Genomic DNA, 24,316 nt, shown 5'->3' on the forward strand with positions numbered 1-24,316 from the left:
CCCAGACTTCTAGAACTGCAGGGGATTGCAGAGTATCATATGTAATAAGACATCTTTGAATAAATAAAACCCTTGTAAGACAAAAGTATAATCTAAAGTCCCCTGAGGACATATTCTTGGCCTTTATTTACAAAGATGACTCTTTTCCTTGCTATCACATGGCATGAGTAGGTTCACATCCTTGTGCCACCAGTCTCCAGGACTCTTTTCCAGACATGCAGCGTTTTGATTGAATTTTGTTTTGGAAGTCACAGAGCAATGGAGGTGCAGAGGGTCTCCCTGTGAAGGCGCCTTCACCAACTTAAAAAAAAAAAAAAAGAGGATTGCAGGGCATGGTGGCTCACACCTGTAATCCTGCACCCTGGGAGGCTGAGGTGAGTGGGGCATCTGAGCTCTGGAGTTTGAGACCACCCTGAGCAACAGTGAGACCCCTGTCTCTACTAAGAATAGAAAAATTAGCCATGTGTTGTGGTGGGTGCCTATCATCCCAGCTACTTGGGAGGCTGAGACAGGAGGATCGCTTAAGCCCAAGAGTTTAGATTGCTATGAGCTATAATACCATGTTACTCTATCCAGGGCAATGATACTCTGGGAAAAAAAAAAGGATTAAGCGAGAGAAGCAGCTTTTAGAAAAGTAGCTGGCTTTTTTTGTGTGCAGTCTGTGTTGGTCACAACCTGTCAGTGAAGGGTCAGTGTGTCTGTCTAAGCTAGAATAACGATCATCGTGCTTGGTCCCTAGCCAGGACAGGAGGACAGGGATTTCTCTGAATTCTGACTTGCATCCAAGCAGTTTGTGTCACTGGGTTTGTACGGGGGCTTTAGTCATGTCATGGAAGGTAGGGTGACCAGACGTCCCGCTTTTGAACAATTTGTCCCGCGTCCTGCAGCATTTTAAAAAAGTCCCCATTTTTGGAAAGAATACACGAAGGGGCAGGAGAACAGGAAGGGAATATACGGTTTTGGGCTGCCATGTGGCTATTTCTCCAGAATATGAGTTTTATATTATTTTTGTTAATTTTATAATGTTAAACTGTAATAATAACAAATAATTGTTGAGAAGTGATTATGGAGAACGGCTTATCAAAGTTTGCATTGTTGTCAGGCCCTGCCCTGCCCCACCACCCGCCCCACCCGGGCCATGTTGTCCCGCTTTACAAATGTTAAAATCTGGTCACCCTAATGGAAGGGCAAGTGTTGATTCTGCTCTTTCCTTAGCTGCTGCTTGGAGAAAGTAATGTCCTACCGTTCTTGGTGGACAGTGAAACTGTTACTGTCTCAGTTCTGCAGGCAAAATCCTCTTGACCTTGTTTCTATAAATTCATAAATCTCCTGAGCATAGATTTCAGGGAAAGTTGCGCTTTTATCTCCCTCAATGGAGACTTATACAGCATGTTACTTTCTAGTTAATCTTTATCTTGTTTCCTTGTGGTTCAGGCCTCTTGGGCTGGGCTTGCAGTTGGGTCCCAGTTGTCCCAGATTCTTAATGCTGGTAAAGCACAGTGACTGCAGGGCAGCTGCTCTCATCAAGAGCGGAGCACTCGGCTCTGGCACAGGCTGCTGTGTACCCAGAGGGTGTGCTGGGGCCTGGTGGCACTTGACTCAGACTCTGCATATTTTGCAAGTATGAAATAACTTAAACTGGGGCCTCTGAATGGCCACTGCATCAGCTGATCACCAAATCCTTGAGTGTAGCCTTGGCAGCAGCAGGTGGTCAGAGGTCAGCGCGGCCTGCCCGTTGGAAGGAGTGCCCTCATCCACCCCCTCTTGCTGGCGTTCTTTCCACAGCCCTTTCTGTCTTGGGGCCTGTCTCTAGCTCTGTGTTGGTATTTGACTGTGCAAGCTCCTAGTGTTCCAGAGGAGTGAACACTCATTTGAATGACTGTGTTGCCCTGTGATGACAATCTTTTTTTTTTTGGTGGCAGAGTCTTGCTCTGTCATCCCAGCCTGGAGTGCAGTGGCATCAACATAGCTCAGTACAACTTCCTGGGCTCAAGAAATCCTTTTGTGGTTCAGCACCTTTAGCTCAGTGGCTAGGGCACCAGCCACATACACTGGAGCTGGCAGGTTGGAATCCAGCCCGGGCCTGCCAAACAACAATGACAACTACCTAAAAACATCTGGGCATTGTGGCAGGCACCTGTAGTCCCAGCTACTGGGGAGGCTGAGGTAAGAGAATCACTTAAGCCCGAGAGTTTGAGGTTGCTGTGAGCTGTGATGCCACAGCACTCTACTGAGGGTGACAACTTGAGACTCTGCCTCAAAAAAAAAAAAAAAAATCCTCTTGCCTCAGCTTCCAGAGTAGCTGGGACTATAGGCACCCACCACAACACCCGGCTGATTTTCTGTTTTTAGTAGAGAGTAAAAATAGGGGTCTCACTTTTGCTCAGGCTTGCCTCAAACTCCTGGCCTCAAGTGATTCCTGCCTTAGCCTCTCTGAGTGCTGGGATTATAAGCATGAGCTCCACACCTGGGCCCATGATGACATTTCTGAAAACCCCAGTGTCAAGTCCAGAGGCCTGGTGTGGTTTTTACATTTTTTAATGGTCATAAAACAAACCCCCCCAAAAGCCAAAGAGGAACATGCAGCAAAGCCACGTGTGCCCTACAAAATTTACAGCATAATATTACTCTCTGGCCGTTTCCAGCAAACTCCAGTCAGTAGCCTGTTTTCACCCTAAATTGAAAATGTATTCCTAAGAGACCCAGATTATGAGTAACATTTTCTTCTTTTGTGTTTCTCTTAGATGTTAGATTTCTATGCTGATTTTATAATGTTTCCCCCTCTATTCCTCTCTGTCCAAAGAAATACAACCCCTCGGACCCTGCCTTTGCTTACGCACAGCTGACCCATGATGAGCTGATCCAGCTGGTCCTCAAACAGAAGGAGACAATAAGTCAGAAGGAGTTCCAGGTCCGTGAGCTGGAGGACTATATCGACAACCTGCTGGTCAGAGTCATGGAGGAAACCCCCAACATCCTCCGCATCCCGGCTCAGGTCGGCAAGAAGGCAGGAAAGATGTAAATCGCTGGAAGAAAACGGAGACATTTTTGCGAGTTTGTTTCCACCTGCTCTTGAGATCAAGGATGGTTTGCTCGACAGCCAGCCAGCAGGCTCCAAGTCACCATCTCCGTCACTTGTTATCTGGCCAGAGTCAATTCCACCAGTTGAAGTTAGGTTAATTATTATAATGTATCTTTTACTGTACGTTCCCATGGCTTTATGTTTAAATGCCACTGTGCCTTTAACTGGCTTGTAAATATTTTATGCCTACCAAAGATGTGGCCTTCAGAGCTGGTCCTGAGCTGGAGATTCAGATGGCATAGGAGCTGTTAACATATTTGAACACAGGGTTTTTTTTTTCTTTCTTATTGTTTTTCAATGTGTATCCTCTGGTTGTTAAAGCTTAGGGTAAAATGAGGAAAGGACCGTGCAGGTGGTGCTGTGTTACACATATTTTCTTGGCTTTTGAGTAGCTCAGGTATAGCTTTGGCTACAGCTGCTAAATTTCGATACCATGTAAACCTACCCAGCTTCTCAAATTTGGGTCTTGTTTTTTTGACGGGAACAGAGGCATTCAGGGAAAGCCTCTTTATTGTGCCTTTCAGATTTTGAACAAGCTGCCTTTCTAAACATCAGCTTCTACTTGGCAGCCTTATGCTCTTTAGATCCATAAGGCCATTCATTCTACGGGAGTTAACGAAAAGTCGAGTACAGGGATTAGGAGATTGCCTTGACAGGCGACTGGGTGATCCCAGCACTCACTCTCCTCAGGTATGGAATGATGTCGTAGGATTCCTCTGGCCATTTACCCTGTGCCTTCTCCTGGCTCCCTGGATTCCTTGGCAGCACTTGTTGGGGGAGAGACCGGTCACCAGCTCCTCTCCAGCCCCTTCATTGTGAAGGGCACAGGGAGTCAGTCTTGGACCACAAAGGGCTTGAACTGTGTTTACATGTCTGTCCTTTGAATACTTCCTGTCCCTGTCCCTATCCAGTTACTTCTGGGATACTGAGGAAGCTGTAGCGAGGGGCTTAACAAAGTTAATAGAATTTAAAAGCCAGTAGAAAACAGCAGTGCTGCAGCACTGCCTTCATGAAGACACTCACAGGCATTGTACCTCCTTGTTACAAAGTCGTGAAGAGCGACCAGCTGATACTTAATTTTTGCTTTGTTGTATTTTTAAAACCAGAGTAATAGACACGTACTTTTTAAACGAGGGTACTTGACCCTTTCTTAACTAAAAGGACCAGTTCAGATTCTTCAGGTAAATTCACTGTTAGTCACCTCATGTCTGAATTGCTTATTTTTTTCTCCTGGTTGTGATAGTATCTTATCAAATCTTGTTATCTCTCCTAAGGAAGAATATCACAGGTGCGTGGTGGGGGCAGGGATGGAGGGGATAGCGGTTATTAAACTGGGACTTTCTTCTGTATATGTTTCTGTTAAATTAAGAAGCAAGATTATTTGGCAGCAGAATCCCTCTACAGGATTTTCTTTGCTGCAGCATTGGTTATATTGGAGCACTTTAATCTGAAGGATGATACTGTAACTTGATTTATCTAATGAGCTTTTAATTACCTACAGTTATTTTATTTTATTTAATTCTCTCCTACAATACTGGGGACCACTGTAAGCTTCTCAAACGACTTGTATTTTTGTAGTGCTATGAAATTTATTTACAGACCTATAAAGAAAACTGTGTATTCACTTGATTCTGGAAATGTACATGTGTGTATTTGTTCTGCATTGTTTTGTACTTAATATAAATGCATTTTACTGTGATAACCCAAGTGCGCTGGGGGCAGGTGTGCTTTGAACAGCGTCTCTGCCTTTGGAGATCTGGCGGGGATGCCTGTAGCATTCATGAGGATAGTTTGCCTGGGGTATGTAACTCAGCCAGTGTGTGAGAGTGACTCTGGGTGGAGGAGTGAATCCCTGTGCTTTGAAATGTCACTTGGGAACTCTGGAGCATGAAGGACAGTTGACTTCAAGGGTGTGTCTGGCTTCTGCCACCGCTGGAAACAATCAGTTTATTGCATTCCTGCAGCTCACAAAGTAGACAGCTGGAGGTTGTTCAGGGAGCACCTGTTGTCCTTCAGTCCTCAACTGTGTGGCGTTGCTCTGAGCCTGTGGCACACGCTGGTGGGTCGGCACAGTGGAGCTCACTGCTGGTGTGTGTCTGGCAGAGCGCACAGCAGCTGCACAAGAGGAGCTGGGATTTGCCTTCCTCAGCTTCAGGGCTCACCTGCCTACTGCCCCGGGAAGGGGCTGTGCTCTGGAGAGGTTGGAGCAGTTCCTTCCTTGGCCTTGCCTGGCTGCCTCCAGAAAGAGCAGTTAGGACTTGAGAGAAGTATCAGATTAAATACCAGAGAACTTCAGCTTCCTGGAAAAACACCAACCGTTCGCCCGATTGCTCCGTCTCTTCTCCTTCTGTGGACTGTGGCTGGGGTCCCTCTCCCCTCTTTTACTCCAGTGGTAACTTCATCAAGGCAGCCAAATGGAGGAGGAAGGAAGTCCGCCCTTTGCTGTGCTGAAGGGCTGTGGACCTTCAGTCGCAAGGGGGTGTGTGCCAGGCCTGCACCAATGAGGCATAGGTCTGTGCTTTCCAGCTTTGCTAAGGGTGGGACCTCAGAAAGCAGCGAGGCCAGTGACACTCAGCCACATACTGTAGAGCTACTTTAATGGTAACTGAGGCACCATCTTCCCTCCCTGGGTCCTTTCTCCCAATTCACCTTTTTTCTTTTTTTTAGAATGACTAATACTCTTTCAGATGGAGACCCTAGCTCCCAGTGTCCTCACCGGCCTCCACGCTGTGGCTTCTATGTATTACTATGTGAGCTGCTAAAATGACTTCCCCTCCTGCCAACTGAAGGATCACCCAGCATTTCTGGATTATAGAATTATTATTTCCTGCTTTGTTACTTTGGGAAATTTGAATTGTTTGCTTTTGTTTTTAAGAAGTAACCTGAAATTCCTACAACACTAAATAAAATGGTACTACCTTTCAAAGATTTGTGTCGGCACTTTAGTATAAATGAAAATTGCTCCTTTTTTCCTGGAAAACATCTCGGCTGGGGGTGGTGACTGGCATTTCTAATCCTGTGAGGATCTCTCATTTGGATTCCTGCTGCAGGCACCTTGCCTTGGGCCCGAGAATCCCAGAGCCCTTTGTCCTGCAGAGGATGGGACATCTCAGATCCCTTCTCAAGACAGACCCTTCCTCTTGGCCTGAGGGATAACAGCAGCTATCAGATAAACATTGTTAGAACTTTCTGCTGCCAGCCACCTTTCCCTGCAAGCTTTGCCTTTGCAACAGGTGCCTCTGAGCATATAAACAAGAGTACTTCCTTGATCTCCCCACCAGGGGTTCCCAAAGAGTTACAGTCTTCCCTTGGAGGGCATGAGTTGAATCCAGACTGGCTTCAGCACTGCCCCATCTGGGAGCCAGGTCCTTAGTTCACTCAGATTAGCTGACCTGTGTCTGAACAGACAGTGCTGGGCTGTGCAGGAGTCTCCTTCGGAGCTCACCTCCCGCATCCTGAGCCTAAAGGTTCGCCTGTCTCACTAGCATGTCTGCGGTCCATGCTTCAAGGCCCCAGACCTGTTGGAACAGAGATGCTGTTGCTCTAAGAAATAAAAGCCACGTTATGGAGAGACAGAGGTAGGCAGTGTCCACTGAAGCTCCCAGGTTGAGCTGGGGAGCCTCCCTGAGATTACAGGTGCCCACTATTAACACCTGGCTATTTTTTGGCAGAGACAGGGTTTCGCCCTTGCTCAGGTGGGTCTCAAACTTGAGTGCAAGGGATTTACCAGCCTCAGCCTTCCAGATGGCTAGGATGACAGGCATGAGCCACTGTGCCTTGCCAATAGAAAGCTTTTTAAAAACTGCCATGAAAATCAGGGAAAAAGAAAACAGGGAAATAAGTATAGGATATAGGAATATCATAAAAAGTGAACTTTCCCTGTCTCAGCACCTGTAACACAGTGGTTATGGTGCCAGCCACATGCACTGAGGGTGGTGGGTTCAAACCTGGCCTGGGCCTGCTAAACAACAATAACAACTGCAACAAAAAAAATAACTGGGCATCGTGGCGGGCGCCTGTAGTCCCAGCTACTTGGGAGGCTGAGGCAAAAGAATTGCAAAGAACTTTCCCAAATCCAGATTTCAGAGTCAAAGTCAAGCTCCAAAGGTCCAGGGGCTTAGCAGGCACCTGCCCACCCAGCCAGATGACCTTCCATTCAATCAGCTGATGTGAAGCCCCTTTTGTTCTGCTCTGGAGGAGCAGAAGACGCTGTTCTCCCCGCCACTGCCATGTCCGCTCTGTCTGGTTATTTTTCTAAAGAACACAACATGTTCTTGGAGAAGAAAAAGAAACATCACAATTTCCCCACTGCCAAGAGGACCACTGTTATTTTGACTTGTTCCGGGAATGAACAGATACACTGTGAAGGGAAGACAGGATCAGGAAGTCCGTCCTGCTCTGAGCACGTCTCCAAGCCCTCAGAGAATCTGCCCCTCTCTATTTTGCAACAAGAGCAAATAGTGACCCCAAGGGAGAGCCGACCCTGGCTAACAACCCCCCGCTGCAGAAGAGCTGAGGTGGCTGCAAAGATGACCACGGTCCCTTGGACCCGAGAGATGACCTGCTGAGGGAGCACCCTGTTTTTGTCCACCCACAGAAAATGTCACTTACAGGGTGTCATTACCATTTGTGAGCCAAGGCCAAATGGTCATCAGCGCAGCCGCCCGTAGCCCTTGAACCCGGGCTCTCCACAAAGGGATCCTCGTCCTGGGGCTTCTCTTCGGGTGGCATCTTTAGGGCCCTGCAGGCTTCCTCTCCTAGGAAGTCACAAGCTGCCATGTCTGACTGGAATCTGGCTTACTGGAGCCCTGTGACACCAGCATTTTCCAAAGCCAAATAATCTAGTGAGGGAGGATGTCCTCACTTAGCCTCTTGGTTATGATGGAAACTGTATCCTGAGTCCTAGAAAGTTGCCTTGGTGGCACTGATATTGCTCTCATAGTTGAGAAGAAGCTGCCTCTGACTTTTACATGTTGACAGCTCACCTCAGGCTAAACCTTGATTGCAAAAGGAAGGACCACTTCTTGAGTTCCTACTATGTGCTAAGCACTGAGAGGACTGTGATAATTCTCATTAAGGGAGAGAACATCTCCATTTTGTAGATGAGCAAACTGAAGCTTACAAAAGCATCAGAACTTTAGTTTGACCAAGGTTACACTGTAAATAGCTAAGAAAGGACTTGCTGGGGGGCTACCCTGCCCTCCCTCTAACCATGGAAAATGATCTTTTAATCTAACTCCGAGGTCAAGAACACCAGTCCGCATATTATTAGCTGCCTCCAGTCAAGCCAAGAAGGATATTTATTTATTTGTTTTGAGACACGGTCTCACTCTGCTGCCTTGGCTAGGGTGCAGTGGCATCATCATAGCTCACTATAAGCTCCAATTCCTGGGCTCAAGTGATCCTCCTGCCTCAGCCTCCCGAGTAGTTGGGACCACAGATGTGCACTACCACACATGGCTAATTTTCCTATTTTTTGTAGAGATGGGGTGTCACTCTTGCTCAAGCTGGTCTTGAACTCCTGAGCTCAAGTGATTCTCCTGCCTCAGCCTCCCAAAGTGTCTTCCAAAGTGCTAGAATTACAGGTGGGAGCCATTGTGCTTGGCAGATTTTTACATTTTTTTTAATGCTTAGAAAAAAAAATCAAAATAATGGCATTTCATGACATCCAGATTTCAGTGGTGTATACACACGTCCCTTTGTTTATGCGACTGTGGCTGTGTTCACGTTACAGCAGCACTTGAGTACTTGCAACAGAGTCCCTATTGCTCACAAATTCCAAAATATTTGCTATCTGGCTTTTTACAGAAAAAGTTTGCCAGTACCTAGTTTAGGATCACTTTGGGGGATAAGGAGATATGTTCTGTGATTTCCTTGGGACTGTGGAGGACTGGAGCATGAGGGAAAATGCCAATCACACAACTCAACCCCTCTTAGGTTGGCCACATACACTGCTTCCCCCGGTAAGGACATGTATTCATGCTCTTAAGTCCGTGCAGTGAATGGAGCCTGTGATCACCTTCTTACAGGAATCAGATGCCTTTGTTCCTAGGAGTTCAAGAAATTGACTGTATTAATCCTCAGCCCCTGAGAGGGGAGCCGTGTGGGGACAGAACAGCAGCACAGGAGGGGAACTGGGGAGGAGTGAGGAAAGGTGACTGGCACAGGAATTTGGGCAGTCCTGGCTGTGCTCTGAGAGGTGCCCATCTCATCTGAGAGTGATGGGGAAAATGAGTGTCTGCTAAAAGGGTGAGGTGGTGGACAGGAAATCTGGTCAAAAGGCTCCAAGGCCTTGGGTGGCAATGAGAGGATACTCCGGGCTTAGGGAAACTGGGTCAGCGTCACAGAGTTTCAGTCAACTGAGCTGGGAGGAGCCCCGGCTGGTGGCCAGGTCAATGGCCTCAAGCATTGCCCTGCTTGAACTAGTTTTCTTGCTCTAGGTTAAAATGGGTCTCCCTCCCAGGAATTCAATCTATTTGGTGTCTCTGACAGGCCTGCCTCGTGACAGGGCTTCACAGGAGTGGGCAGCTCTTTTTTTTTTTTTTGGCCGGGGCTGGGTTTGAACCCGCCACCTCTAGCACATGGGGCCTGCGCCCTACCCTTCTGAGCCACAGGCGCTGCCCAAGTGGTCAACTCTTTGCTGAGAGCTGACCCTCACTGCAGCTATGCTCCTGAGGACACCAGGATGAACAGCCAGGCAATGGGTGGGGAAGCTGCAGCCTCCAGGCCATATGTGGCCCTCCAGATCCCCAAATGTGGCTTATTGACTGAATCTGAACTTCATGGAAGAAATTTGTTCTGTGAAGTTTGGATTCAGTGAAAAGGCTGCACTCAAGGATTAGGAAGGCCACATGTGGCCCCACCATTGCCAGCCGCCCATCTAGAAAGTCTCTTGGCCTCCAAGTCAGCACTACGCGCCTGGACCACAGCCAACCTGCCTTTCCACCAGCCTCCTCACCTCGTCCCCGAGCTTTCTGCTCTGACCAAGCCCTCTCTGGGGACTCAGCTGGGATGGGGGACGCATCTGTTTAAGACACTCACTACCATGAATGACGATGACACCTAAAAGAGTTTGTAGCAGCAGAGAGGGCACAAGGATGATGCCGATTTCCTGCAACAAGGCAAATCAAATACTTTTGCAAACAAATGGATTTCTCGCTGAGAAAGTGCAGACCCCAAAACTTACATATCTTAGTAGAGTGCGCCATCTTCTGGCCTGGGTCCTGTCCTTGCAGGCTGTTTGTTTCTAAGGACAACTCTCCAGGGTAAGTACATCATATGCTTGTGACAGGAAAAGACAATCCTCTTCCTACCCCTTTACAGTTGCTGGCTGCAGGGTCACAAAACAACTTTTCCACTTTACAACGAGTCATGCTGGGAAAAGTAGGATTTTTCTGACAGACACAGAAAAGGTGGCTGTCAAGGTGGGCAGACAGCTTTACAAAAGCTCACTTCTTTAAAAAAAATACAGTTAGATTCAAGAACTGCACAAAATTGGGGATGAGAGAAGTTGATGCAGGTCTATATAATGATGCAGAATGCTAATGTTAATCATGTTGCTTTTGGGGACATGTTTCTTCTCTGCAGGAAGAGGGATATACCCTCTAAAACTGATGGATGTCTCTGAGCAGTGTAAGTGTGTGAGCATACGTGCAAGTGTGTCTTAATATTTACTTTCTGGAGAACAGAAATAAATCCTTATCCCATGCCTCACACTGTTGGGGAAGCCTGGAGAAGAGGAGTGTTAGAATGCCAAAGCCCACCGATGGCAATTGTGCTAAAGCCCCCTCTGGTGTAGCACTAGGTAGAATGATCCTAATTTAAGAGGAAGAACTACTGGGGACTGTGGTGTCCCTTGCTTTGGCGGTGGTGCATGGAGGATTCTCCAGTGTGATCAAGCCCTGTGGTCATAGAACGGATGAGATTTCTCAAAAAAGGAGTTGCAGTCCTCAAATTCAGAAAGCAGTCTCTTGGGGAGGGGGGGCCTGGCTTGTGTCTTATTCCTTAAGGGAGTATCTCTAGTTATTAAGGGGCTGGCGATATCCTCTTATAATCCACCAATTCATTCTGCACAGAAGCTGCCAAGTAGTTTTCTGTTCTCAGCAGGAAGTGCTGATATCACCCCCAATTCTCAAGCAAGGTTGTAATTGAGCTAACAACAGCTTCCAAAATCTGCAAATGCTAGAAGTTCTCCATTGTCAGCCTGGGAGACAGAATCTCTACATACACTTTCAGCACTTGCCGTGTTGACTGCTCTCTGCTTTCTTGGACTACTAAGGGACAGGCTTCTGGTGGTTCTTGTCATTTAACTCAACTTTCTTATTTTTTCAGACACAATTGCTTCTGAAATTTTCAGACATTAAATAAAATATTTATTCTTAATGAGCACCATTAGGATTTACTAATACTTCTTTTTGTTGACTTTAATTTATATTCAAATATGCCATACATGTCTTGGTCCATTTGCACTCGACTAACAGGATACTTGAGAATGGGCAATTTATAAAGAACAAAAATGTATTCGTTTTTATTTTTTTAAAAGATAGAATCTCAATCTGTTGCCCTGGATAGAGTGCGGTGGTGTCATGGCTCACAGCAACTTTAAACTCTTGGGCTTAAGTGATTCTCTTGCCTCAGCCTCCCAAGTAGCTGCCACAATGCCTAGCTATTTTCTGTTGTTGCAGTTGTCATTGTTGTTTTAGATGGCCCAGGCTGGGTTTGAACCTGCCAGCCTCAGTGTATGTGGTTCCTTCCCTGAGGGGAGGAAGACTGTGAGCCCACATGGCAGAAAGCAGAGGGGGAAAAAGGGGCAAAACTCCTTCCACAAAGCTCAGTTATAACAGCATAAATCCATTTATGAGGGTGGAGCCCTCATGACCTAAAACACCTCCTAATATATTGCACTGGGGATTAAGTTTCTAACATACAACTTGAGGGGACACATTCACACCATAGCACATTTCTAATTTGTAAGGTTGGTTTCTGTAACAGCATCAGTAGAGGCAAATTTTTAGTCAATATTCTTTGGTGTATACTATCCAAAGTTAAGAACTTTGGAGCTAGAATCTTGGAGCAGCTTTAAGCTCAAGGTTTTAAAAACATCTGAATGTGCTCACCCCTCTCCCCTAGGTTGCCAAAAGCGAACCTCACTCTGTATTCTTTCACTCCAAATGAACTAACATGATTCCTCACTGCACTTGAGGGCCCTGCACTCCACCCCAAACATGCAGTGGGGGTTCACTTCCTTTATTCGTAATTCATTTTCACCTCCATAACCCCCCCCCTTGACCCTGCTAATCAAGGAGGTGGATTTGAAGTAGCCTGTGCCTCCTCTTTCCAGTTGATGCGTCCTCTGAAATAAATCCTTTCTCCCTCGACAATCCTCGTTGTCTCAGTAATTAGCTTTCTGTGTGGCACAAAACACAACCCCCACTCGTGGTTTCGTCAACACAAACTGTTAGACATTCCTTGAATGTCTCTTGTGCTCAAGAGACAAAAAGCATTTGAATTTGCCCTCCAAAATTTTAATTCAGTTCTCTCATTTTACAAATAAAGAAAACAGACCGAAAAGAGAGAAAGCAATTTGTCTGGCTAAGCAGCTCTGGAAAATAGAACTCAAATCCCTGCCCATTACTTAACTCTCCCTTTTAGAAACGTATTATAGTTTCTACTATGGCCAAAATCACTATTCATTATCAAAGAGAAATGAAGACTCTGAGGTTCCCCTAGCACTTTAAAAGGAGATTGTTCCTTTTAAAGGGAGTCAACAACAATTTCTTGTCTGTTATACGTGTCTATGTGAGTAGAAAATCCACCCAAATTCAACCTTCAGTCTAGTTCACCTGAAACCAATTACAGATAATGGGGAAACTTGGAGATACAGTTCAAACAAGGAACCATTTTTCTCTAGCTCACGTTTCTACCCGAGTTCGCAAGGAACAGACCGGAAGTGTAGCGGAACCGCCTATCCAGCTGTCGCTCAGGCCGGAAGAGAAAGGTGCAGCTCTTAGACGTCTCCCCTTGTAGATCTTGCTGTCGTACGGCTGCTATTGCAGACGCTTAGTTGCGTCCCTGAGGGCTTGAGCGGTGTTGGGCAGGTTGTGAGATGCCCGGCGGAGGCCGCTGCCCCGACTGCGACTCCACTGAGCTCGTGGAAGACTCGCACTACTCCCAGAGCCAGCTGGTGTGCTCCGACTGCGGCTGCGTGGTCACCGAAGGGGTTCTCACCACCACTTTCAGCGACGAGGGCAACCTCCGAGGTACTTGTGCCCGGCGTTTCGCAGGCTCTGGGGACATTCTTGGGCGGTGGGGGGGTTAACATCAGATTCCTCCTGTTTTTCCTCCCTTAACACGCATACTTAAATATGGGAGAAAATGTTCTAAGTGAAGAAGTGAGTGGAAGAAGATAGGGACTGCTATTCATCTGTGTTTTCTCAGCACCTAGTACGGTATCTGACATACATCGTGGACATAGTACATGTCGGATAAATGGGAGAAAGAGAGGGAGGGAGAGAGAGAGAGAAAGAAGAGAGAGAGACCGAGTGAGCAGTGGCATCATCATAGCTCACTGCAGCCTCCAAATGATCAAGTGATCCTCCTACCTTAGCCTCCCAAGTAACTGGGACTACAAGTGTGCACCACCATGCCCAGGTAATTTTTTAAAATATTTTTTTTGTAGAGAAGGGGGTCTCACTATGTTGCCCAGGCTGGTCTTGAACTCCTGGCCTCAAGCAGTCCTCCCATCTTGGCCTCCCAAAGTGTAAGATTACAGGTGTGGACTACTGCACCTGACATCTCTTTTTTGTTGTTTACTTTTCAAGTTCCTGACCAGTGCAGCCCTCAAAATCTGCAGCCAGGAAAATTACCTGGGATGGATGTACAGGAGGGACAACTGAAAATTTGGAATACTTGAAGCTGCTTTAGTGCAGTCTTAACCTCTCTCAATCTCTGTATATTTGATACTGCGTGTGGACAGAAACCGGATGGGCCTTCACCTATGCATAGATGGGCACCATCTGTGAGACAGGGAGCAGATGCACAGTGATGTGAATTTTGCTTCCTGGACTTATGCGATAGGAGACCAGGGATCTGATGAATAAGCACACTATTTGTTGTTCATTGTCTTACAGAAGTAACATATTCCCGAAGCACAGGGGAAAATGAACAAGTTAGTCGCAGCCAGCAACGAGGTAAGAATTGACCTATTACAACACAGTGGCTTTAAAGAAAATTATCCTGATCTTACAGCCCCTCTATTTGCTTTTCCTGTTTTTAGCATCACTTGTAGAAGGTAGAGAAGAGAACGGTAATTAGAAATAAAGAGTGTGTGGGCGGCGCTGTGGCTCAGTGAGTCAGGCGCCAGCCCCATATACCCTGGGTGGCGGGTTCAAACCCAACCCCAGCCAAACTGCAACAAAAATATAGCCGGGTATCGTGGCGGGCACCTGTAGTCCCAGCTACTTGGGAGGCTGAGGCAAGAGACTCGCCTAAGTCCAGAGGTTGCTGTGAGCTGTGACTCCACGGTACTCTACCAAGGGTGACAAAGTGAGACTCTGTCCCTTAAAAAAAAAAAAAAAAAAAAAAAAAGAAATAAAGAGTGTGGATAATTCTGAGAAGTGTAGCAGTCCAATGTAGGGTTTGGGTTTGTTCAGGGGTGTGTTTGAGGTAGCCTCCAGGAACCTGGTGTATGGCTAGGCCCTAAATCAAAGTAACTTCCAAAAAAGTGATGGGCTGAAATGTGACTTCTTTGTAGACATGTTTTTGTGTCTTTAGAATGAGAACACCAAATGTCATTTGCATGTCAGCGCAAAAAGGCACATAGTTTGTGCATCTGAAGCAAGTTTAGCAGAGCTAAACTGAGTCCTAGCAGGACTGTCTACTAGCTGTCTCCTCTAACTCTTGCCGTGGGTTTTCCTAGGTCTCCGCCGAGTGAGAGACATTTGTCGAGTTCTGCAGTTGCCATCAACATTTGAGGACACAGCAGTTGCTTACTACCAACAGGCATACCGGCACTCTGGCATGCGAGCTGCCAGGCTGCAAAAGAAGGAGGTGTTGGTTGGGTGCTGTGTCTTAATCACCTGCCGACAGCATAACTGGCCCCTAACCATGGGAACCATCTGCACCCTGTTATATGCAGATTTGGACGTATTTTCTGGCACCTACATGCAGATAGTGAAGCTCTTGGGGCTGGATGTGCCATCTCTATGCTTGGCAGAACTAGTGAAGACCTATTGTAGCAGGTACCTGCCTGGTGGGAGACACTGGGGTGAGAGGGCTTCTTAGAGTTGAATCCTTTAACTTTTGGCTCTTTTTGACCAAACCTCTTCTAATAATAGGTGTGAGAAAGATCTACCCTATTTTATGCTTGTGTTAATGAAGGTAATATCATTTTACATTTCTGAATGCTATAATTTTCAAATCCCTTTGCCCTCATAGCAACCTAATGAAGTAGGAAAAGTAGATATTAGCCTGGCTACAGGCAGCTGTGCCAGTGGTGCTATATGAGGTGTGGATGTCGTTTCCTGGAGTTGTGCTGCAGGTGGCCCATGTGGCTGTATGCCTTGGCCCTGCCTCAGCAAGACCATCTGTGAAGGAGCTGAAAGGATATTAGTGAATGACAGAACTGGGGTTAAAACCTTTTTTTGTTGTTGTTCTTAAGTGGTTATGCTCTTACCTTTTTCTTGACAAATACAGTAGCCAACAAAAGCTATTGGTATCAAATGGCCATAGATTTGAAGCTTGGTTACTTCCTAGCTGGATGTCTGTGGGCAAGTTTCTCAACTCTAAATGCATGTAACAGGGTGCATTTGCATGTAGATGCAAATAATGGCTGGTACAGAGGTGCTCAACGTGCTAACACTCTTCTGCATTCTTCTGCCCTTCCTCTAACAAGCAGAGGACTCACCCTCTTTCCTCTCAGTGCCTCTATAAACTTGCCAGAGCCAGAGTGTTCCCAAGAGGACAGAACAGCTTTCCTATCTTGAGTAGAGTGCCTTTCTTCTGGAAGAACAGCCCCCCACCCCCATGTCACTGAGACCCAACTCTCATTTTGGTTGTTTCAGCTTCAAGCTGTTCCAAGCTTCCCCGTCAGTGCCAGCCAAGTATGTGGAAGAGAAAGAGAAGTTGCTGTCACGGACGTTGCAGTTGGTGGAGCTGGCAGACGAGACGTGGCTGGTGACTGGGCGGCATCCCTTACCTGTCATCACTGCTGCCTCTTTCCTGGCTTGGCAGTCACTGCAGCCTTCGCATCGGCTGAGGTGCTCCCTTGCCCAGTTTTGTAAACTGGCAAACATAGACCTGCCCCACCCTGCTTCCTCCCGCCTGCAGGAGCTATTGGGTGTGCTGCTGCGGATGGCTGAGCAGCTGGCCTGGTTGCAAGTTCTGAAACTTGACAAACGGTCTGTGGTGAAATACATCGGTGACCTTCTCCAGCACCGCCACACACTGGTCCGCACAGCCTTTCGGGATGGCACAGCAGAAATGGAGACCCAGGAGAAGGAGCGGCAGGGGCAGGGAGAAGAGGTGGAGAATAGTTCCTTAGGTTTGTCCCAGGGGAAGCGACCAGCCAGTCCTGCCCTTCTCCTCCCACCCTGCATGTTGAAGCCCCCGAAACGGATCTGCTCCACACCTGCCATCTCCACTGTCACTGGAGATGAGAACATTTCTGATAGTGAAATAGAGCAGTATTTGCGTACACCTCAGGAAGTTAGGGACTTTCAGAGAGCCCAGGCTGCTGGACAGGCTGCCACCAGTGTTCCTAACCCTCCCTGAGGCACACCTGTTGGGGCCACTTCACCACACTCTGACAGCAGCTTAAGAACAGGTCTGTCTATCACATCCGAGGGAGTAGGTGTACATGAGTCCTTAGGTAACTCCTTTCTTTGAAGGAACCAAGAAGGGCTTTGTGAATAGTTCAGTCCTTGGTCCTGGAGTAGTCAGGCATGCAGGGATGACTGAGTAGGAGAGTCCCATCCCTTGGTTCCTGAGAACTAGTTCTAGATGTTCGTTTTCTGTGGAATGGCTTTCCTCTTAGACTGTTGGGAAAATGTCAGGCTCTCTTGCTCCTGGTTTGAATTGGACAGGACAACTGATACTTCTCTAGGCCTGGCAAGGCATCCCTCTACTTGTGGAGCAGTACTTCTCTAAACACCACCTCCAGCCTTCCTACTCTTCAGAGCATTGCTGATAGGACTAGGTTTAGGCATGACTAGATTCTGCCCTAGTTCCAGTGGTGGCTGGTACATGAGGTATTAGGAGATCCTCTACCTTGTAACAAAAGGACCAGGGGTGGACTAAGGTTCAAGGGCTTTGCAAAATTTTAATATATTAAAACAAGAGGCATCTGCTAGAAAACATTCTATTGTATAAAACCCAAGCTCTTAAAAACATGTTTTCTTTGGCACTTTTCGTTCCCTCCCTTCCCTTTCCCCAGCGTATTGCAAAAGCTCTCCAGTGCTAAGGCATCGGCAGGGTATGTAAACAGCAGCTGGCATATGTGGAAGAGTAATACAAAGCTTTTTTTTTCTTCTAATATTGTCTGTGCAGCAAGCATAAATAACAGGACTCATCTCTGGGAGTGTGAGTTCTCTCCCCTCCCGTGTCTCCTTTCACCTTGGTGAGCAGGCTGGGGTGATGTGAAGACTGGGAGGGGAACTGGACCAGACTTGGGTTTCCTGTTCTTCTTCCCAAGACCCAAGGTTCCCTCCACTTCCATTCAGTTCTGTAGTAAAAGACTGGTCGTGGTTGTTCAGGTTGGGAAAACTATAGGTGCTGGTGTATAATAGTAGTGAAGGCACTGGACTCGGGCAATTTGCAGGGACCCTAGCCACTGCCTCAGGTCTCAGTCAGGAGGCTGCTTTGACTTTGCAGAGGTTTCTCCCTACTGTGGAGCTAGAGATCAGAATAATTGGGATGGTTTTTCCATATGGCCTCACAGAGGCAAGGGAGTGCTTTCTTTAGTCCCTGAGGGATGGGAGGCTGGGATGGGGAGATGGATCTTGTCATTGAACAGTAAGTGCTTCTCCAAACACCACCTGCAGCCTACTGCAGTGGCCCCCCTCTTCAGAGCATCGTTGATAGGACTAGGTTTAGGCATGACTAGATTCTGCCCTAGTTCCAAGTACCAGCTCCTCCTACTTCCTTCAGATCACCTGACAGACACCTGGCAGAGTCAGCTGCTTAGGTACAGGGCCTAGACTGTTCTGAGGTGCCACCTCTGAGCCCTGCTGTGTGGTGGGAATACCACTCCTGTGGGAATGGTGGCTTTATCCCTAGTTGTGCTCCCTCTCTCTTCCCCCAGGGGATTTCAAAGGTTGCCTTTTACAGTTCCCTCCCTCCCCTCTGGCATAGTTTGTTGGAGAGGATGACAGAAGGGGACCCATCCGTCCTGGTCACTTGACTCATCTGCTAGGCTGGCTCTAGTGTCAGCCAAACCCAAGAGGAGAGAGGACTTGGGATCTGGGCAGACTTTAGCAGGGGACAGAGAGGGAACAGCACAGTTCTGAAGCTCCTCCCTGTGATTTCCTGGCAGGGCTGATGTCCACTGAGGCAGTGTGGCCAGGAGTGGTAATACTTGGGGAGGACCCACCTGGGCTCTGCTGTGCCCTTTCACTGTAGTTGAGGATTACCCCACATAGGACTTAGCCCCTGCCTGGGGGGACCCCAGTAATCTGGTCTGTCAGAACGGGCCTGGGCTGGACGGAAACGTATCACGCCTGCTTCTGGGATTGTCTTGTTGCCCAGAGGGACGCCCTCTAGGTAAGTGGCAAGTACCTGCCTATCTCCTTTCCCCAGCGTCGGGGATAATGCTGGCCAGCCTAGGTGCAGCCTTGGGCACCGCCACCTCACACTTGTAGACGTACCAGGCGACGTCTTTGAGGGCCTCGGAGTCACTGAGGGTAACGAGCCCGTGTGTCCCGCCTGTCTTACAGCATCGCCCGCCCCGCTCTAGACGGTGGTCTCGCTCTTCCAGAGGCCAGTCTTCATGCAGGCGCCGCCGGCCGCCTCCGCGCCCACCACGTTGACATCGTCGTACTTGCCCCCCTTGGGGGCGCCGTTGAGACCCGCACTGTTGAGCGGGTACGAGCGGCGCTTGCTTTCCTCCAGCGCGCCGCTGCCGCCGCCCTTGAGATTGTCGCGACTGGCGCTGCGGCGCTGGCCCGGCCGGCCCGCCTCGGGGAGCGGCGCGGCGCTGGTGTCGCTGCCCTCAGAGGGCGTGAGCATGGGCTCGCCCTCAAGCGGGTGGCCAGCGCCCGGGCTGTGGCAGCTGCTGCCCGCGTAGCTGTCGCTCGGGCTGTAGTGCAGGCTGCCGCTCTCGCTGGACGGCAGCTCGGGCCCCCCGGCCGCCGCACCCCCACGCGGGGGCTTCAGCCGGTTCTTGCTGACGGCCTCCCCCGCGCGGTGCCCCTTGGCCCGACTCTTGTGCGCCCGACGCCCCTGGTGTAGGTTGTTGGGGTGGCGGGGAGCCAGGCCCCCCCGGGGGCCCGCGGCTTCCGGCTCCCCTTCCCCGCGGGCCGCCCCGGCCTCGCACGCCTGACTCTGCGCCAGCTGCAAGTTGGTGAGCTTGCAGAGGCCAGGGGGCAGCGCGGGGCCGCTGCTGCCGCTCGGGGAAGACTTGAGGGAGGGGGGCCCTTCCCCGAACTCGGGGGAGCCATCCTCTGAGACGGCTGGCAGGGCCCGCGGTGGGGTGTGGGAGGCCGAGGGCGAGGCAGGCGGGCAGCAAGCGCGCCAAGAGGCCCTCACGTCCCTACGCCTGGCACAGTGGTGGGTGAAGACGAAGAGGCCCAGGGCGGAGGCCGCCACGCCGTACAGACAGCTGCACACCACCCGGGGCAGCCAGCGCTGGGACACGGCCAGAGCCCCGCAGACCCACATGGCCAAGTACAGGAAATGCGTGGTCACTAGCGCCCCCAGTTGGACGCCCGGAGAATAGAGGCCGTCACCATCATCCGGGGGCCCGGGCATCACTATGCCTGCACTTCCAGTTGCCAGAAGGGAACCTGAGTCACTCAGAAGGGGGCCGCTGCTCCGGAGCCTGGTGGGACCCCTCAGCTCCTCCCCTGGCTCCAGGGAGGCCCTGCTGTTGCTCCCCTTTGCACTCTGTGCCAGGGGACCCCGTAAGCGCAGCCCTGCGCACAAGAAATAGATCCAGGTGACTAGCAGAATCAAAGCCACCGGGATGTAGAAGGCTCCTAGGCTTGGACGCCACACCAGCCAGCAGCTGCGGAGAGACAAGGGGAGGGGCATGTTTGAGGTGAGACCCATAGGCGGGGTGGCTGGGAAGACAGGCAGAGACCAGCTTGGTCCACATACAGGGATTTGGGTGGGTCATGGCTGGTGAACCCTGGCAGGTGTTCCTGCCAGTGGGGTAGAATGAGTCTGGTGCCAGATGGGAAGGGATGGGGCAGGAGGCAGCAGCGCTTACTAGGGGCTGTGGTCCCTGTAGTTGTGGATATTGACAGCAGCCGTGATGCCACAGATAATGAGTGGGATCCCTCCAGCAATCAAATAGAACCTGGAAGAGAATGGAGTTTGGAGTCAGAGAGATGGGGAAAGGAAGGTTCGCCAGGTGCTCAGAGCCCTTGACGTGCTGTGTCTGCCCCATCCTGTTTTCTCTAAGTTCTGTCACAGTACTTAGCTAGGGATGCAGCGCCCCTACAGGGCAGGCTTGCACGTCTACCAGCGACTTGGCCAATACTTTTTCAAGGGATGGGGCCAGAATTGTTCTCTCATTTTAAACAATACATAAGTCAGGTGTGCCACTCAGGTTCCTGGGATTCCCCAATCAATGCCCTCAAAGAGTCACCTCTTTCCCCGGCCTTGACATGCCTGGAAAACTGCACTCACTAGGTGGTCTTGTGTAAGTCGGCTGTACCTAAGGCCTTGGCTCTTCTGTCTTTGGAGAGCAATCTTCCAGGGACCTTGAATCCACCCTGCACCCACCCTGGGAGGTTTCCTATGCCCATCTCAGTCCCCCACAGTAAAGCTGACAGTTGATCGTATGTACCGGAGCATGGGACGTGGAGTAGGTGGGGCAGGGTCCCCTTCCCGTGGAGGCGGCGCCCTCCACGTGAGCTCCTTGTGGAGGACTCGGGCCTTCACGCCCATCCAGAGCAGTGTGGACAATGAAGAGTAGTGCAGGGTGATGCCCACCTGCAGGGCAAGGCACTGAGGCTGGAGGGCCTAGGCTGCACTGCTGGGCCCTCCTAGAGCCTCACCCCTGCCGTTGTCCCACTCTCCCCAACTGGCCCAGCCCCCAATCCCACGCTCCTTCACTCTACCCAGACACTTGCCAAGCTTGCACAGTTGTGGGGATTCCCCAGGGCCCTGTCATTGCTACCTGGCTGACCCCTCTCCACCTTGAAGCCCATCTCTCATCTTCTCTGATCTGGTTCTGACCACCCCACTCTCACTCTCCATGGCACACCCCACATTGCACTCCAAAGCTGGTGTAGGGGAGCAGTGAAGCTGGGCCCTGGTAGCATGGGCCTCTTGGTCCAGTGTCCCTCCCTGCTCCGCCCCTGCTCCTGCTTACCGCCTGGCAGACCATCTGGTAGTTGGTCAGTGTGATGCCCCCCGCAAAGACGGCAGAGGTCATGGCCATGTGGAAACACAGGTTCAGCAGCATGTGCCAGCCCTTCCGGGACACATGGATAGAGCTGCCCCAGAAATGGTCTTTCATTAATGGGGCACCCAGCCCAAGGTCAGGCTCATGGGGTCTCAAGGCCATTAGGAGAGCCATGGAAGGGAAGGCAGCTCTCTGTGTGCACGTATGTGAACGTCAGAGGAGCCCCAGGGCAATAAGGCCTTATCCTCCCCTGCCCCCCCCACATGTGTTTTCCTATCCCAAACCTCAGGCAAGAGCCTGAGGCAGTTGCATGGACCCACCCAAGGAAGAAACAGTTGCCACCCTGTAATGAGATGCCCCAGCTGCTCTCCATGCCCTCCTCCCTGCAGGGCACCCACCTGTGGTTGAGGATATAGGTGATGATGGTTGAGAAGAGACAGAGCAGCAGCAGGGCTGTGCAGGGGTACACAGCAGGGTGCAGCCCTGCCCCTGAGCCGCCCTCCTCCCTGGGAAAGGCGCTCAGCTCCTGGGAGGGGCAGGGGGAAAGTAAACAGCGTGGAGACCTCACCAGGCCCCAAGGCCCCCAGTTGGTGCTTGATGCTTCCTGGCTGTCAGGGACGAGAGCACTGGGACACCCACACTTAGAAAGTCAGCCTCAGGGAGCAGTGCCTGCCTTTCCCTCCCACTATCCTGCCTTGCTGGGGACCTTTCACTTCCCCAGCCTGAAAAATCAGAGATGAGGAAGGAGGGAGAGGTTCTGCTCAAAGTCGGCTGCGTGCCTCCTCTGCATCTGGGAGCACAGGGTACAAGATGCAGTGAGGGACATGGTGCTGGATGGTGGCCAGTGAAGAGGATGGCAGGAACAGGGGAGGTGGTCCTAGCTTCCTTTTTCTCCATTTTAAGAATCTGGTCTCAGAAAGTGCAGCATGTAAAGACCAGGCTAGACAGTTCCAGAACCGTCTGGATGTAGGAGTGGAAGCAGGTCCTCCCTGTCTCTGAAAGGTGGAGAGGTGTGGGAGAGAGCGGAGGGCCATCTCCCCACAAGTCCTGCCACAAGCTGAGGTGCTTTCTGTATTTCTCGAGGCCACAGGGGATCACAGTGCCCCACCCCACCTTCTACACACCCCTCACCCTGCCCTCCCACCCCAGGGCTCCCACACCCACCATGAGCACAGCCACATTGCCCAGGTGCTGGCAGTGCAGGGAGCTGACGTTGGGCTGGCTGGAGCGGAGCTGGCAGCCCTCGGAGCTCCAGCCCCCAGTTCCCCCAGGCCCCTCCTGGCTCCACCAAGCGGCCATGGGTTCAGCCCCCTCAGCCCAGTGCCGCAGTGAAACAGCCACTGGTTCTGTCAGGTTTCCCACGCCACAGCCACCTGCAGGGGGAGAGACATGTCCACACAGGTGCACAAGGGACCATCAGGGAGGCTAGCTCAGGTGGGATGCAGCAGCAGCAGCCAGAACATGCACTTGCCAGGCAGGGCACTGTGCAGGCTCAGAGCATCCAGTTAGAGGCCAAGTGCAGCCTCCTCCCCTAGCTGGGGAGACTGGGCAGGGGTGAGTGAAGAAAGTGAATGAAGTATAGGCCCTGGGATGACTGCTCCCAGGAGACTGGATGCAAGCTGGGTGCTCAGGAACAAGGCACAGAGGTGACAGTTGAGGGAGCCAAGCCCAGGTGCAGTGAGCATTCGGGCAAGGGTGGAGGGAGGACAAGGAGGAGGCATTCCCAGGGAGAGAGGAGCTCTGGGCAGAGCTGTGAGGATGGACGTGCCCAGGGCCTGAGCTATCCAGACCCCAAACCACCCTCTTCTCCCCACACTCCATCAGCCCACATGGCTGTTACACGGGACTTTCATCCTTGCTCAACTAACTCTTACTTGCCCTTCAGGTATTGGTTTGGGGGCAAAAGGCCTCCCTGGCCCCTCACTCAGCTGGGCCATCCCTCCCTCGTGCCAGCATGTTCCCAACACCTCCTGAGGCTGCTGGCTGACACCCCACTTACTCACACGGACCGGTCAATGCCTGACCTCTCTGCTGAAGTGTATGTTCCTCACGGACGAGGACACAATGTCTGTGCGCGGGGGGGCGGGGGGCAGCCCTGCACAGTCTGGCACGCACAGGTACTCAGCGCATGTTTCTGGTTGGAATACAAGCATCTATAATCAGGACAGGGGGAGCCAAGCTAGTGGCTGTAGTGCCTCTAGCTGTGGGAGGGGGTGGACCCTAGACAGCATGTGCATGTTCGGATGGCGAGAAGTGACCTGAGACTTTGGAAGGCTCTCTAATGTGTAAAGTGACGTTTTAAGGAGATAAATCCATGGCAGTAGGTGGGACAGACTGCAGATGGAGAGAGCCTGGCAAACAGGTCAGAGAAAGCTATGACAGGTGAGGCACCCGGGTCAGCGATGGGGCAGGGGTCAGTTTGGTTGTGGAAAGAACAGCAGAATCCTGGATGGAGAAAAGGCAGGGTAGCTGATCTGTGGAGAGGTGCTGCTCATGGGGGAGCCATGACAGCTGGATGGCTGAGGAGGGGTTGTAAGTGACCCATCTAGCTTCAGGTGCCAGGCCCCAAGCTGGCTGTTAAGAGTCCAATACACGGGTCTCCCACCTACCACACCTCTGTTCATGTTATCCCTCCTGCCCTGACCTCCACCCTCCCTGGTGTCTGGAGA

At 50.6% G+C, this 24,316-nt stretch overlaps 3 protein-coding genes across 4 annotated transcripts in view; 2 read left to right on the forward strand and 1 right to left on the reverse strand.

Moving 5' to 3' along the window:
* The window catches only part of RAB11FIP1 (RAB11 family interacting protein 1), a 39,370-nt gene extending 34,659 nt beyond the window's left edge, over window positions 1-4,711 (forward strand). For both annotated transcript variants that reach the window (XM_003796296.2, XM_012809265.2), the window contains one exon: window positions 2,804-4,711. In XM_003796296.2, coding sequence (XP_003796344.1) covers window positions 2,804-3,022 — 219 coding nt within the window. In that variant the 3' untranslated portion in view covers window positions 3,023-4,711. The remainder of the gene's footprint in view (window positions 1-2,803) is intronic.
* An 8,345-nt stretch (window positions 4,712-13,056) lies between these two features.
* BRF2 (BRF2, RNA polymerase III transcription initiation factor subunit) lies at window positions 13,057-17,466 on the forward strand. Its single transcript, XM_003796297.3, has 4 exons — window positions 13,057-13,341; window positions 14,212-14,271; window positions 15,000-15,321; window positions 16,144-17,466. Exons 1-4 carry the CDS (start codon window positions 13,188-13,190, stop codon window positions 16,850-16,852), a joined length of 1,245 nt encoding a protein of 414 aa, XP_003796345.1. The 5' UTR covers window positions 13,057-13,187; the 3' UTR covers window positions 16,853-17,466.
* ADGRA2 (adhesion G protein-coupled receptor A2) overlaps window positions 17,383-24,316 on the reverse strand; it is a 43,678-nt gene continuing 36,744 nt past the window's right edge. The window contains exons 12-16 of the mRNA XM_023517009.1: window positions 22,046-22,173; window positions 21,615-21,738; window positions 21,087-21,232; window positions 20,505-20,594; window positions 17,383-20,300 (exon numbers count right to left, since the gene is read on the reverse strand). Of these exons, the coding sequence (XP_023372777.1) occupies window positions 19,028-20,300; window positions 20,505-20,594; window positions 21,087-21,232; window positions 21,615-21,738; window positions 22,046-22,173 (1,761 nt within the window). The 3' untranslated portion in view covers window positions 17,383-19,027. The remainder of the gene's footprint in view (window positions 20,301-20,504; window positions 20,595-21,086; window positions 21,233-21,614; window positions 21,739-22,045; window positions 22,174-24,316) is intronic.

This window comes from Otolemur garnettii, unplaced genomic scaffold, assembly GCF_000181295.1.
Source record: "Otolemur garnettii isolate 467f Iridium unplaced genomic scaffold, OtoGar3 scaffold00102, whole genome shotgun sequence".
NCBI classification, from domain to species: domain Eukaryota; kingdom Metazoa; phylum Chordata; class Mammalia; order Primates; family Galagidae; genus Otolemur; species Otolemur garnettii.